We start from the raw sequence: 15,549 nt of genomic DNA on the forward strand, positions 1-15,549 counted from the left end.
GCTGCCCCTGTGAGCAAGCTGTTCTTGTGAAACACGGTCATACTTTGTCAGGAGGAACTGTTTTCTATGGGAATACAAATCAGTGTTGATACCAATACACACACATGTCCAGCCATGGGTGGAAAGGGAAGGGACAGTAGTTCTGGGGTGTCTTTGCACACCCATAGGCCCCTAAGGCCAGTCCCCACAGCCACAGCCAGATGGGTCCTCCTCCCTCAGTTGAACGAGATGCTGCTGCACAGAAATCCCACAAGTTCCACAACGGGGCCCAACTGTCACTACCCTTATACACACCTTTAACGGGTGCCCCATGAATTTCCCCGCACCCATTCCCCTTGTTGCATCCTCATTGGGATTAAGAGGTAGCTGCCTCAACCACTCTCCACATTGCAATAATCCAAGTGGGACTAGAGAACGCTCCCGCTACGACCAGGCAGACAGTCCTGTCCCCATGGCCAAGACTTTTCCTCTCTGGTCAGGCCACCCACACAGGAAACCCTGGATGAGCGGAGGGTCACCCCAGTGCCATCGCCTGGCCACTTCAGGGAAGCAGAGAGAAGCTCCATAACGACAAGGGCCGCCTCCAGGCTCCGTCCTAGAAACTGGTTAGTGTCCAGAGGGCTGAGAGGCACAAAAGCAGCTCTCCCTCCCCAGACGGTTCAGGGATGCAGAAGACAGTACAGACGCTCCAGAAGGCCCCTAGCCAAGCAGGCTTTAGAGAAGGGGATGATGAGGGGGTCCCTGGGGAAAGTGAGAGCTGTGCGTTCCCAGGGGCAGCCTGAGGTGTCCTCGTCTATGTGGAGGAAAGGTTTGGCCACCTGTAGATCCATAGCTCCTGTGACCTCCCTCACCCTTCCTTCCTCTCAGGATCGCTCTCTGTGGAGCAGCTCCACACGAACAAGATGACAGTGGCCTGAGAGCATTTCCCACCAAAACTATCTTTATTCACAATTTACATACATCACTCCGAAGGTCCTGCCAACACCCACCTCCCCCACCTCCCTAACCCCCCACAATCCCACTCCCCCTCCCCGCCCTGGTGGTCCTGCCCTCCCTCCCTTCCCCCCACATCCTCCAGGACCAGCACTGGGGTGAGGAGGAGCCCCTAGGCTCCCCTGGGGGCCGCCCTGGGGGGCTCGCCCTGGAGGGCCGGCCTGGCTGTTCCCTACTGGCTGCAGTGCTTCCTCTTCATCTTCCTCCTCTTCCCTGTGACAAACGGGTCACGCTTTCTCTTTCTCGGCTGTGAGGGGCGAGCCAGCCCCAGAGCCAAGGCTGGCCTCGCAGAGACCCCGTGGCCAGCCCCGGGGATGGGCGGCTTCTCAGCAGCGGCTGGGCGCCCACACAGAGCCCGCTTCCTCGACTTGGGAGCGGCTGGTGGAGCTGGGCTGAGGCCTCTTCTCTGAGGGGAGGGGGCCTGGGGAGCACTCTGGGCCCCCCAACCTCCAGGGGAGGCCAGGCCTGAGGCAGGGGCAGGACTCTGGGACAGCCCGCAAGGCAGCAGGCTCTGCGGAGAGGCCAAGAGGAAGGCCAGGCTGGGGAGCTCCTCCTCATCCTCACTGGACGTGTCCCTGGGCCCTCGGGCCTCCCGAACATGAGAGGCCTCTCTGAGAACAGACGCATCCCTGGGTCCCAGTAGAGGGCCAGTGCGCCTTTGACCCTGGGGAGGGGAGGGCCGTCCGGCCCGGAATGGAGAGACCTCCTGACTTCCTCGAGAGGGAACAAAGACTTTGGGCCCGAACAGGCCAGTGTCTGTTCGGATGGGCCTATGAAGAGCCTCAAAATCAATCCCTGGTGGGCAGGCTTCATCACTGACCCCTAGATGGCGGTCTTGGTTGTGCCTCTGGGCACCTTGGCCGGCGTGGGACTCAGAAGGACTTGAGCCCGTTCCCGGTGCACTGTGGCGCGGGGCTGCCGGCCAACCCTCGTCCTCTTTCAAGGCCAGGAGTCGTTTCTGCACCAGCTGGGAGGAGGGAGGAGGACAGTGACGGCTCCACACGCACGTGTGAGAGGAGGAGCACTGGGCAGTGGGACAATGGCCCTGGCGGGGAGGAGGGGACGGGTGACCCCAGGACTAGACTCCAAATACAGACACGGTGGCATCCCTGCCATCCTCCTGCACCTTATTCCCAGCTTTGTGTCCTTCCCTCCACTCCCGGCTCCCCATCCTCTCCTTCCTATCACCCTGCACTGCACCCACCCCAGAGAGGGCCCTTCCCCATGCCAGGCCTCCGAGGCAGGGAAGGGATGCACAGAGCCATGTGGGCCTCCTGTTCTGGGGCCCTACCTCTCCCCTGCTCATTGGGGTCCCTCCGTGCCCTGGTCTTCCTGGGTGTCCCTTGTCTCCCCTGTTCTACCTGCGATCCCTCCCTCCTCTGGCTCCCCTGGGCCACCTGGTTTCCCCTGTCCCCTGGATCACCTGGGGTGCCCCCTCCCCTGGAGTCCCCTGGCTCCCTGAGTGTCCCTCTCCCTCCCTTGGCTCACTTCTTCAGGGGTGAGTCCTTCCTCCTGCTTCAGCTCCTCAGCAAGGGCCAAGAGATCCAGCTGTGGGTCTGGGGAAAGCAATTCTGCCAGGAATCGAGGGTGAATGACTGCCTCCACCTCGGACAGAAAGAAGAGGCTGTGAGCATCCTTGGCCAGGAGTGGCCTGTGACACAAGAAGACCAGGAGGGAAAGTGAAAAGCAGAGACCCACCTCCACTCTCCTCCACAAAGCGGGGATGGTCAGCACACACACACTCACACAAACATGCACATACACAGTCACACACAAAAGAGCACATATACAGATGCACATACACAGACACACAAAGGCATACACACAGACACAAACATATACACACATACATCTGCGTAAACCTCCCCTAACACCAGGCTCAGGAACAAGGAGCTGAGCTTAAGTCCCATCGGCCTGAGCAGAACCCAGACCTTGGGGGCTGAGAGTTCCATGCCCTGGCATCTTGTAGACCCCAGGCTCCAGGCCCAGCCTACCATGGTGACAAAGTCCTCCTGGGAACACAGCTCGTCAATGTAGCTCAAGAGACCCGGGTCCGAGTAGGTGTCGTCCTCTTCCTGCTTCAGCTCATTTCCATCCTCTCCACATTCTGCATGTGACTCGCCTGTGGCTGAGTGGACGGGCCCCACCAGCGCCTCCATGATGTCCACATACTCCCTCACAGCCTCAGGGGGAATCTCCTTGGGTGTCTTGGGCTCCGGGGTCCGCTGGGATCTGTGTGGCTTCGGGTGCGAGGGCTGGGCCCTGGGGCCGGACATCCTGGGAGCACAGGCTGAGGCAGAGCAGGAGGAAGGGAAGGAAGGTGAGGGACTCCCGGTCCACCTCCTGACCACCGAGCGCACGTTGGTGAGGGCATTGTTTGGGGGACATTGATGTGGGTGTGGGAGGGGTCAGGACCATCTGAAGCTTCATGCACAGTTGGAGAGGGGAGGTTAGGGGGTCATCTAAGAGAGTCACAAGTAAGGAAGTGGGGAACCTCCAATTTTCTAGGGGTCTCCCCTTCAAGCCCACTTCTTAGGCAGACTTAGTGTGGGGTCCTTTGACAGGGAGGTGTGAGAGGAGTTACAAAACTGACCAAGTCAATACCCCGTAGTGACAAAGGGCAGCTGAGACCCCACCCCCCCCCCCACCCCCCGCCTCGGTGGCTGTTTTGGTTGAAAGACCAATGCCCCTGTCTTGAAGGAAAAGGATCCACATGGGGACAGTGGCCAACCCTAGGCCCCTGTTACCTGTGCCTTCAACTCCAGTGGGAAGCTGGGTGCCTGGCTGAAGGCCCACTTTCGGGGCTGGGGGCCCCCGAGGATCCAGCTTCGTTGAGGCTGGAGGAGGCAGGTCCTGCGCGCGCTGCATCCACTGCAAATTCTGAATCTGCATCTCCTCCTCGGCCGCAAATTCCATGAACCTGGGGGGTGACGGAGGCACAGGCCACCCTGAGAAAAAGGCCTGGGTTCTGGAGCCCAACAAAGGCAGCCAAGAATGAGGCATTGGGAGAGGATGTGCCTTGGGGCCGTCAAGGCCCTGTGAGGTGCTGTCCACAGCAGAGAGCTGCTCCTGGAAGTGATAACAAGATCTGGGACCCTTCCTGCCTCACCAGCACTGGAGGGCATTCAACAGCATAGACCCAGGTCGCTGAATTGAACCAGGTCAACGGGACACATGGCTGACCCAGGGGGCACCCTCCTCATGCCCCCTGTCCCCATCCAGAACCACATGAAGGGCTGACAGCCAGAGGCTGGAACAGGCATGTGTTCCCCACAGGGGTCCTTGCCCGAATCCAGGACCCTGGGCTAGGACTGAGAGTCCTGGAACATAGACCTGGAGACAGGGCCCAGGAGAGGCTGGACGATGTGGATGCTGAGCTTAGAGGAGAGGCCTTTCTTTCCTCTGAGAGGCGCTCATTTGTTTGGTTTTGTTTCTTAAACCAGGGGATTACCATGGAGCAAACAGTGGAAGGGCCGGAGACCCTTGGGCTGACGACAGCTGGCTTCCCCAGCCTCTTCAGGGATTCCAGGGTACCCACTCAGGGCACTTTTCATGGAGAGGTGGTCCCAAATCTATGTCAGTGGCCGCCAGCCACCCACCACTAAGGAAGCAGCAGGCTGGTGGGTGGAGCTCTTTTCCCGGCCCAGCCCATATGGCCGGAGTTGGACCCCTACTGGACACACAGCTTCACCCTGCCCCGTCCTGAGACCTTCATGTCAAGGCAAGGGTAGGTCAAAATCAGGGGAAGGCAGAGCTCCTGGTGGAGGAAGGACAGAAGTCTCAAACTCTCAAGGTGAGGGAGGGGATTCTGGAGGACAGTAGGGCCTCTCGGCTGCGGGGACCCTGTGCTGGGTGACAGCCCTTCTCCTCTGTCCTCTCTGATGAGCACCCCCACGGCCAGATCCTGCCCTCACCCACTCGCCTCACCCTCCACGCAGCCCCTGGGCCCAGGACGCTGACTCACTTTTCTGCCATCTTGTAGTAGATCATCCGGTCAAAGTTGCTTTTGCGCCGCCATTCCTGCACGGCCCTCCACAGTCCCTCCTCCTGCGTCATGGTGGGCTTCAGGCGGGCCAGGGATCGAAGCACTGGGCTGTAAGCCCTCGGGGTCAGTCTCCAGGCCCAGCCCAGCCCCACCTGCCTGACCCCACCCGCCAATGTGGACCACACATCACTCAACACAGCATGACTGAGCAACAGGAGGGTGAGAGGCGGGGGTCTGGGAGGGCAAAGACAAGCCTTCCCGGCCACTGCTGTCACCGCCTCACACTCACTCAAGGATGACCATCCACTCCCAGGCTAGAGCTGGGACTTTGTGCCTTGGGGAGCTCTTTTCCTCCTCAAGGCTGCATTTTCATAATAAAAATCACCATCATCAATGAGGCGTGGCATGTGCCAAGCAATCTGCTAACACTTCATAGATTAGCCCAAGGAGTCTTCTGCACAGTCCTCTGAGTGAAGTGTAATTGTCCCCTTTTACGAGGGACCGGAGGATTAGGATGGAAATGCCTGCCAGGCTCACAACTCTAGTGGGAGAGAGCCCACGCCCTTAGGAGAGCTCTACCATCACCCTGTTCCTAGTGGAATTCTCCACAACGAAGTGGAGGCATGCATAAAGCGCTCTCCTGGGCCCCGCCCTCCTCCCCCTCCTCTGAAGTGACCTCCCCTGGCCATGTACACTCAAGTCCTGTATGAAAGGAGACGGCACCACAGGAGAGTGCGGCATCCACTCCTTGGCTCCTCACCTTACACCACGACCCTCTCTGACTGCAAGTCTTCAGTCCATATTACCATGAGAATCATGGAAGAGCAAGCTGGCGAGACTCACAGGGTGGTGGGGCCAGTTGAGATAGGGCACATTTCAGTCATGATGTCATGGGCTGACAGGCCCACCCATGTGACCGACAATGTGCCTTCTCATAGCATGGACATCGCCCTCACACCTTCCTTCCAGTATCCCTAGAAACCTAACGTGCGAGTCCATCCCCAGTTCCTCTTTATCTAAAAGCTCCGATAAGCTCAGGACCCCCTGAGCGTTCACTCACATGAGAAAGCAGGAGAAAGCTTCTGCATCAGGACTCAGGCGAAAGTGTCTCCGGGCCAGGGGCTTGATGTGCTGCCAACGTCGGAAGTTACTGTACACGCTCTGGGGGTTAGAGGAGCCATCCTGCGAGGCGTTGGACTGGTTGGTGGCCAGGCGGCCCTCCCTGGAAGTGCCATGTGGCCATGGCCCAGAGTTCACTGGGCGAATGATAGGGGCCAGCTGGGCAGCTGGTGGTGGAGCTTGAGGAGGAAAGCCTGCGGTCCAGCCTCCCTTGCCAGCCTGACTAACTCCAACAGCTGGAGCAGTCACAACGGTCTCCATCACAGGGGTTGCTAAGAATACGGGTGCAGGACATGCAGCACTCCTGCTGAGGGCCCCTGGAGCGCTCCAGTCGAGGGGGCCCTGAGTAACGACAAAGGTCTGAGTCTGGGGGGCCTCCACTGGCCTCCCTTGTGACCTGACTTGGACAGTGAGGTTGCAAGCCCCAGGGGCACTGGGGCCACGGCCACCATTAGCCACCAAAGGCGTCCTGGGGAAAGCTGGCAGCAGCAGGCTGCTTCCAGGAGGGAATGCTGGGGTGATGGGACATGGCAAGTGCTGCTGCCAGGGTGGCCGGTGCTGGGCGCCAGGAATGGGTGGAGGGAAGGGCACTGCCGTGAAAGCAGACAAGGAGGCACCGGGGTTCATGGTCACATCCGTTCCCAGCACTGGAGATGCTGTTGAGGCAAAGGAAAGGAGTGAATGGAGGAGGAGAATGGGCACGTGGGACTGAGGCTTTCTGTGGCATCAGAGTGTAAATCTCCACAGGTGAGGGACACTTGGACAAGGGAAACTGTGCAGCGTGCAAATGTCTTCAAGTGATTTTCATGCCCTGACCTCCAGTTGAGAATTATTCCACTGGTGACCCCGCGCCCATCCACCAAGGTCCCTGACCCCTGTCTGCCGAGAAGAAATCGCCTCAGCAAGCACTGACTTGGAGAGCCTCCCTGAGGCACCCCCTGGCACCTAAGCCTCACAGGCTGTCTCCCAAGACCTGGAACTGGGTGGACATCCGCTCTGTGAGAAATGCCCCTCAGCCGGCGTACTGAAAGGTAGGGACCTTCTCCAAGGTAAGTTCTAGGCACCCAAAGGCCCTTTGTGGACAGGTATTGTGTAAAATATTAGGGCCCCACCTCCTCCTCAGTCCTCCTTTTCCTGATGCTCAGTATAAATCCCCTCTTTCTTTCCTAGCCTCACAAAACAAAACAAAATGCTGGAAAATATCTCTCTAATGGAATCTTGATACAAACCCATAACACTGGCCCAGAATGCACCTGCATCTCAGAACAACCCACAGCAGACACGTAACATGGGCCAGGTCCTGCCACCCCCTCCCCAGTGCCCAGAGTCACTGTCATCACTCAGGAGTTCTGTTCCTAGGAGGCGGCGCGGGTTGGGGGGGTCTGAGAAGTAGGTGCGTGTCCCTTAGATTCTGTCATTTCACAGCCAGTGATGGCTGCAGAGGATTAAACAAGGGCCAGGGAATTGTCATGTTACATTGGTCGTGGGAGTACAGACCGCCTGTGGTCCTTCCCCTGCCAGCTCCCAATAATGGAAAGACAATCTGAGACGCAGGCATAAGCCAGGTGCCATGGCGATCAAGTTGTCTGGAACACATCCCTGTTCAGGAGAACAAAGTACGCACCACGGTGCACCTAATTAATCAGAACAGGTGTCATAGGACGTTTAATAATAACACAGAAGATCGTCTTCCTGCCCTTGGGCTACACTCCTTCCCCCTTTAAAAGAGGAAGCAGCCTTCACAGACAATCCACCCGAAACAACCCCACTCCACATCTGTTCCCTGTCCATGAAGGAGTGACGTGAAATATGAACAAACTCTTCCTCTCAAGGCAGCCTGAGGGTCCACCATGAGATACTGGACGAGATGAAGTAGGTCTGAAGTACTGCGATTCCACAAAAGGAAGAACAATTCAGAGCAACTCAGGAATCTGAGCCTTCTCTTGGCTGAAGTTACACGGTTGCCCATCCCCTGTTGAATCCAAAGCAACAGTTGCCTGAACTGAGAAGTGAGCTCTGGGCTGGGAAGAGTGGACGAGGTGTGGGCTGCAGCAGTTAGAGTAACCTCCTGCCTAGCTTTCGGAGAGGACACTTCACTGCAGGTGTGGCCACACACAGCCCCACTGAATAGTTTTCTCACCAAGACCATCTCTCCCCACGATCCCCTTAGATACAGTATGCTCCTGTTCAAATCCCTTAGAAAGATATGGTGAGGCAAGCTTCAGGTGCCTCAGGAACACAATACAGGTCTAGGCTTTCCTCATGACCCTCCCTGTGTCACCACCAGGACATCACACACATCCTTACACACACGTTTCAAAGTGGCTTGTCTCCCTTCTAGAAAGAATCAACCTGCCTGCTGCCATCCTTTCTCCATAGCTAGGGCAATTCCTCTTGATCCACCTCCAATGACCCCTCCTCCCCAGTGCAGTCTCAGGTTTCTTCAGGCTCCCCAGTCTCCCCAGGTGAAATGTCCTTGTGCGTCCAGTGCTCTCTTCTCCCTCTACTTCAGTCCAACTATGTGCCCACAGTGAAGTGTCACGTGTGAACCCGAAGGATGTGAGGGATGGCAGGGTCTCTGAGAACACACCCCCAGCCTATAGGCTTACCTCCTTCTGAAGCCATCCTGCAGGCTTGGGCACGGACTACTGCTGCCTGGTAGCCTCAATGAGAAAAGTCAAGACCAGGACCCAGAGAGTGACCTGCTTCAGCAGACGCTCAGGATCCAAGTGAAGGAGGGACAGGTTTGAATTTAAACATTCTGCAGTGGGGGAGGGGCAGAGGGCACGTGGGTCTGGGTAGGGTGGGGGTGGGGAGACATTCCACGAGGGCTCTGGCAGGTAGGCAAGAACCGGAAGTTCCTTCCACCTCACACAGTGGCAACACAATTGGCGTGTGCCTCTTTACGCAGTTTATAGACTTTTTTTGATTCACGGCACCGAGGTTGGACTTGACGGTCCCTTCCTTTCACTTCTTTATCCATCAACCTAGTTTTGTGTCCCTCAACACACTCTGCTTCCTACCTGGCTCTTGACTTACTTCAACAGAGACTAGACTTTCTGAACAAAATTCAGAACTGTTAGTCTGGTAAACACTTGGGTATTTATGGCCACATGGAACTGAGTATTTGAAATCAGGATTGTCTCAGCAGATCCAGTGTCTTTGACTGCTGTATGTACATCACTCCTAAGGGAGTGGTCCTTGTGCTCCAACCAACATCCAGCAGGACCAGCCTTACTAATGATCCTTTGTGCTGGAAAGCCCCCGTCCATCAAAAAACCGTCATGCAGCCCCCATGTCCAAGACCAGAATTCACTAAATGTCTTTCTCATAGTATTCCATGGTTGTTAAAGATTTAGTTTTTTACCTTTTAAATGATTTTAGTATAATATTTTAAGCGAGCAACACCTTCTCATGGTTCAAAATTAAATTGTGCAAAATGGAACATGCAGTGGCGAGTCCTCCTCCCACCTCTTTCCCCTGTCAACCCAATCCTCTTTCCCGGAGGAAACCAGTGTTATCTCTTTCATTAAAATCTTCCCAGAGATACGTCATGCAACTAAAAACGAAGGCAATCTGTTTTCATTTTTTAAAATGCCTTCATTTTTTTTCTAGTTGAAAATTCATATATGTTCCAATATATCTGAGGATATTTCCAATGATTGTCTTTGTACGGGTATCGTGGCTCCTCTGTTTCTGCACTAGATTCCTAGAACAAGAATTTCTACAGTCTCTTAAATTTCAAAGCACCTGAAAGAATAGGGTGGCTCCATCTAGTAAAGAAAAGTAACAAATGCTTAACTGAATTTGACTTTTGAATTTCACATAAACAATGAATTCATTTTTAGTACAACTTTGTCCCATGCAACATTTTGGACATAGTTTTACTGCAAATTCTTTCCCTGTCTATCTGAAATTTACATTTAACTCGAAATCTGTATTTTATCTGGCAACACTACCAAAAAATTAGAACACACTAAGCTATTATCAGTTACTCATCCTTATGAGAAAGAGAACTTGGAGTGACGAGACTCAAGTGTGCATCTTGGCTCCAACAGAAAACACAACTGTAAACATACACAAAATCTTCAGCCTCTTTGGATGAAATGGATTTGGAAGAGCCATCATATAGCACTGAACATCTTGGCTTAGTAGGGGTAAGGACAGAAGTAAGGAACAAGAAGGCAGAAAATCTTCTTCTCTTTCCTTATGTTAAAGGGACTAAACATCCTAGAGCCCTGGTTTTTCTAGGTGTTAAAAGTCCACTACCCATGAGATGGATGTGCACCTTGACACAATGCCAAGAGTTTATCCACCAGTGTCCAATCCCCATTCATACAAGCCCACTTCCATCTAAATCCTAGCCTGCAAGCCCTGCTTACAAGTTTGTTAATTTCCTGTCTGCATTACATACACTTGCTCTTTAGAATCTAGGCTCATCATTGCATATGGCCCCATCTGCATGGGAATCATGGTAGCATTCCTTTTACAAAACTTGTTTGATTATTATTTTCATATTGAGAATCCATGTCAGTCAGTTTACCACTATCAAAATGATATGAAAGAGTATTCGTGTTCTGTGTTGTGAGAAGAGAGGACTGTTTGGAAACTTGTCAAGGGAGATGAAGGCTGAAAACCTCAGAGGATGGCAACCAAATCTCTTGGGAGACGAGATTCTCTCACTGCTGTAGCTGCAGTAGAACTCCAACTGATTGTGGGGTGTTGGGGAAGGAAACAGAGGTTTAGAAGGACTGTTCCACAGTGTGAAAAAGACTCCTGTTGGTGCTTAAGAAGTTCCTTGCCCCTTGTCAGGAAAAACTGACTCAGAAGAAGATGAGAAGATAAGGTGAGAATATTTCAAGCAACATCATGGTGAAACTTTATGTCTAAAGAAACTTTAGACATAAAGTTTCTAAATGAACTTTATATCTAAAGAAACTCCTGTCGGGGACTGAAAAAAATAAACAGTTTGGGAATATCGCTCAGTACGGGAGCTTTTACAATGAAGGAAAACTCATATGATTTTCAACCAATAACTTCATACTAGAGGGATGGTGAGGCAAAATATTGTACCCAGGCACTCGAGAAAGGCAGGCTTCCTTGTTGCTTCCTCCCTTTGTTCAGTCATTCAACCAATTATTTACAAGATTCTCACTCATAATTCTGATACAGTATTTGAAGGACTCTTCTCAAGGCCACTGATACAAAAATTGCACTGTGCAAAAATTAGCCAGTCCCAATTCTGCAATCACTTTTGTACCACTTCAAAATCCTACACCCCAGAGACAGACATCATCAAATTAGCCCAAATGTAATTTGGGAAGACCAGTCACAGAAGGGAGTATCTAAAAGTCCTTTGGATCATGATCTCTGACTATTCCTGCACAGAGGCTGGGGGCAGGCATTGACTACTGAGAAGAAACAACTCTGGACATGCATCACAAGCCTCAGAAGACAGTTCATCTTCCACTCAATCACGAAACATTAAAGAAACGAAGAGATACCATGTTTGTGTCTTGTGGAGTTTTCAAGTCTGTGCACTTGGAGGCGCTTAGTGCTGTTAGATGTGAGGGGTCTTCAGAGGCATCCTGTTGCGTGAGAAATGCTCTAATCTTGCAATTGACCAGAAAGAGGATCTGATGATTGAAGTTTCTTTGGGAAGTATTACAAAGTCAGGTCAGTAAGTTGATCCCGCTACTATTTCTGTTGTTGTTGTTTTTTTTAATGCCAACTGAAAGTCTGCAAGATATTACAAAAAAGGAGGGAGGGAAAGTAAAATTGTTCCCATACTACCTGCTGTGTTGAAATTGGCCCAGATTGTCCACTCTCTCTCAAAGTTATTAAAAAAAAAAAAAAAAAACCGTACAAAGGAAACACCTGTGAATCAACATTTATTGAAAAACCTCCATGTATTAAATACACTGAGAAAAAATATTCTAGTAGAGTAAATGCGTTTGGAAAAACTCTAGGAACGGAGTCAGGAGAGAGTATCTTAAGAGTGTTTCCCAGGTCTGAATTCTTTGCTAGAATTGTTCTTTAACGGAAACTTCAGGCTTGCTAGGAAAAAGGACCTACTGTTTTTTGAAAGGCATAAACAAGAACCAAGGAACTGCAGTCCAAAGGGCATGAAAGCACTTGCCCCAATTTGAGGCTACTGTGCTTAGAGCGGAGCTCTCCAGAACTCTTTGTAGCTAAGTGCATGGGTTTCACGTGTGCAATATAAAAATCACGAGTGCACATCTCACAAGAGCTGGTTTTAAGAAGAGACCGTCACGAAGGTTCCCGGCGAGGAGCGTCGCCAGAGATGCTCCGCAGCGTGCCCGACCCTGCATTTCTCTCTTCTCCTGCAGAGACCTCCTGGAACAGATCCCCGCGCGCCCCTCGCCTGCACGCCTGCGCACGCCCACTGGGGCGGGGCTCTCGGGCACGCGGACCGCCGTCCTCCAACGGCTCCCGGCGTCTGTTGGGGCAGTCGGCTCCGGAAGACAGGAGCGCATGCGCGAGCGCGGAGGGTGGGGCCCCCAACGGCCGTCCGGCGGGGGCGGGGCCTGTCATGGCCGCCTCTGGAGTCAATTATAGGAACCCTGAGGTAAGGGGTACGGGGACTTTTCACCCCTCAGGTGTCACGGCTCTGCGCTGTTGTTCACCCTGTGGGTTATTTGTGCCCTTGTCCGTGTAAGGAGACTCCCCACAATGTGGATTCACGCCCCCATAGAGCTCGATTCTCTTGAGGGGTTTACCCCAGGGTTATTGGCACCACTGGGGAGCCGGCTGCATGAAGGGTTCAGTGATTGCGGGGCCTACAGTGGGGGGTAAATAGTGTGTGTGAGCTATTCAACAGGTGCCGTTCTAGGCTGCGCGTTCTGAAGAGTACAAAAGCTAGAGGGACGTTCTTGCGAGTTGAAAACCCTCATCTGGTTCCAAAGGTGTAGCTCAGGTGATTGGAAAATGAGTGAAGATGGAAGGAACACACTCATGGTTTCACTAGTGTCTTCCTTCTTATCATAAAAACATCAATCAACACTTATGTTCAAACTGCATTCTTTTGTCAATGATGGGAGCAACTTCGCTGAATGTGGTAATAAACATGTATTTGTAGTCTGATGTCAAATCATGATTGATTTGCAAGCATAGATGGGGTCTGTACATATTTAATTGGTTGGTGGGAATCTGATATGTAGTCAAATGTGTGGGTTGGTTTTGTCTGTGGATGTTTGTGTTTGAAGGGAGGTCATGCCTGTGTTTTTGTGAGAGTGTGTAAGAGTGAGTGTTGTACTTGGAGGGTGTTGAGATGTGACGCAGGCATACTCAAGGAGTTGGTGGTTAGGTGTTTGTAATTTGGTGTTTGGGGAATATGTTTCCATGTGTTTTTTTCACCCATGAATTTGGGGATTTATGTGTGTCTAATGGTGGATTTGGAAGGATTATCTGCATATGCATAAGGGCAATGTCAGGAAAAGTAGTGGTGTATATTACTTTGGGTGTCCAGTCTGTTTATTTTGTGTATTTGGGGAATGTAGGATGATCATTTGTGTATTCAGGGCATGTTGTATGGTTATGGGGTGTTTGTGTGTGTGCATTTTCAGGAGCTGTCTATATTTGGATGTGTGACTGTGACTATTTTATGGGACTGGTGGATGTTGTATATGTAGGTATGTTGTGTTTGTATGATTCTGTATTCTGCAAGATGGCAGAGTTAATTCTGTGTGAGAGGTCGGGAATGTGGGGTTATGTATATGCCAGTAGTGTGGTACTGTATGTGTATTTGGAACAAAGGGCATATAGGGTGATATTATTGCATATTTGTAGTGTTCTGGGTAATTGTGGTTCTATTTGGGACTTGTGGAGAGTTATGTGTTAAATGAGTTTGTGTGTGTATTCAAGGGGCATGGCCACTTGGAGGAATATTTGCTGAGGCTGTGCATTTGTAATTTTCAGTAGGAGCCTCTTAAGCTTATGTATTTTGGGAAGTGAGTATGTGTGTATCTGATAAAGAGGTGGGGTTCTATGTTTCTACAGGGAAGTTGGACAATTGCATTTCTATGTATTAGAAATATGTGATACGGGTATTTGTTAGTACTTGCATATGTGTGAGCTGGCTCCTAATAGCTAGGGATACTTTGATATATGGAAGTTGTTTCATAAATGGTTTGCTGGAGATACTTCCATGTATCTTACTTGTGTATTCTAATCTGTGTGTGTGTCCATCATCAGGTTCATGCATTATCAAAGTTTGTTCATAAGGTATGGAGTTGTTAGCAGTATTCAAAGTGTATTTCTTTGGAGAATGCTAGGGTGTTTATACATGTGCTTGGTAGGAGTAAGAGGTGGTCTGTCTATATATTCAGGGTGAGGGTAGAAATATATATATATATAAACACCCACACACACATATACAGTTTATATGTTGGGGTAGTGGTGGGGAGCTTGTATTCTGGAGAGGTAGCATAATGTATAGTGTTTGGGAGGGGATCTGTATGTTCAGGGCTTGGGAATATTTGCATGTGTGTGTCCGTAGGTGTGTGAGAATTGTGTATGTATATTAGTAAGACTGCAGAGGTTGTCGGTGTTTTTCTGTTTTGAGTGTGTCTGAGCATTTGGGGTGTATACTCATGAGGAGTTTGTGGGTGTGTGTATTTGTGATTTGTGAGTGTATCAGGAGGCTTAGAGTCCTCTATGTGTCTATTTCAAAATGTAATGCCTGAAGAATTTAGTGGTGTTGCTTGTGTGTGTGTTCTCAGTATTAGTGAGGTGGACTTATATGTACAGTTGACCCTTGAACAACACACGTTTGAACCACACGGGTCCACTTATAGTGGATTTTTTTTCCAGTAAATACTACAGGACTACTACACGATCCATGGATGCAGAACCACTGCATGGAGGGTTGGCGCCCTAACCCCCAAGTTGTTCAAGGGTCAGCTGTATTTGATAAGTATAGGTTATTTGTGGCTGTGTGTGTTTTTGAGTTCCTGGGGCTTCTGGGGTATGTATTCTGGGGGATGTGAGAGTTTAGTTTGTGTGTTTGGAAACCAGTAGACGGTGTAGGTTATGTGTGTGTGCAGGAATCCTGGAGTATATGTATTTTAGGGCTGTGGGACTGCATATGGGTCTTTTTTGGGTTGCACATGAGACAGTTGTGTACTTGGTGAGCCTGTGTGTTTAGGTACTCAGTGTGTACATCTGGATGGCATATTGGTTGCACATGTTTGTTTTCAGGCCCATGTTGTGTGTGTATATATATTTGTGAGAGTGGAATGTGAATATTCAGGGTGAGTAAGGTTTCATCTGTAAAAATTTAGATAGTAAGAGGTGGTCTGTGTATTTATTCAGGGTGAGGTATGTGTGTGTTCAGGATATATATATATATATATATATATGTGTGTGTGTGTATGTACAAACACATATGTGTATGTGGTATCCTTTTGGTTATATATCTGTGATGGGAGTTG

The 15,549-nt window shown here is 51.1% G+C and overlaps 1 protein-coding gene across 1 annotated transcript; it reads right to left on the reverse strand.

The window, feature by feature from the left end:
- Positions 1 to 1,165: 1,165 nt before the first annotated feature.
- Positions 1,166 to 8,722, reverse strand: LOC133097380 (NUT family member 2G-like). Its single transcript, XM_061199238.1, has 7 exons — positions 8,707 to 8,722; positions 6,039 to 6,753; positions 4,958 to 5,086; positions 3,741 to 3,913; positions 2,988 to 3,283; positions 2,482 to 2,598; positions 1,166 to 1,960 (listed from the first exon to the last, which is right to left on the reverse strand). The coding sequence occupies exons 1-7, from the start codon at positions 8,720 to 8,722 to the stop codon at positions 1,166 to 1,168; spliced, it is 2,241 nt and encodes a 746-aa protein (XP_061055221.1).
- Positions 8,723 to 15,549: the final 6,827 nt, after the last annotated feature.

Source organism: Eubalaena glacialis, chromosome 9, assembly GCF_028564815.1.
Source record: "Eubalaena glacialis isolate mEubGla1 chromosome 9, mEubGla1.1.hap2.+ XY, whole genome shotgun sequence".
NCBI lineage: Eukaryota > Metazoa > Chordata > Mammalia > Artiodactyla > Balaenidae > Eubalaena > Eubalaena glacialis.

Excerpts from the sequence above, each read along its gene's own strand:
- LOC133097380 (XM_061199238.1), bottom strand. Across the intron at positions 3,914-4,957 it reads TACTACAAGATGGCAGAAAA|GTTCATGGAATTTGCGGCCG; the intron begins GTGAGTCAGCGT and ends GTCACCCCCCAG. Across the intron at positions 2,599-2,987 it reads AGGAGGACTTTGTCACCATG|GTGGAGGCAGTCATTCACCC; the intron begins GTAGGCTGGGCC and ends TTTCTGTCCGAG.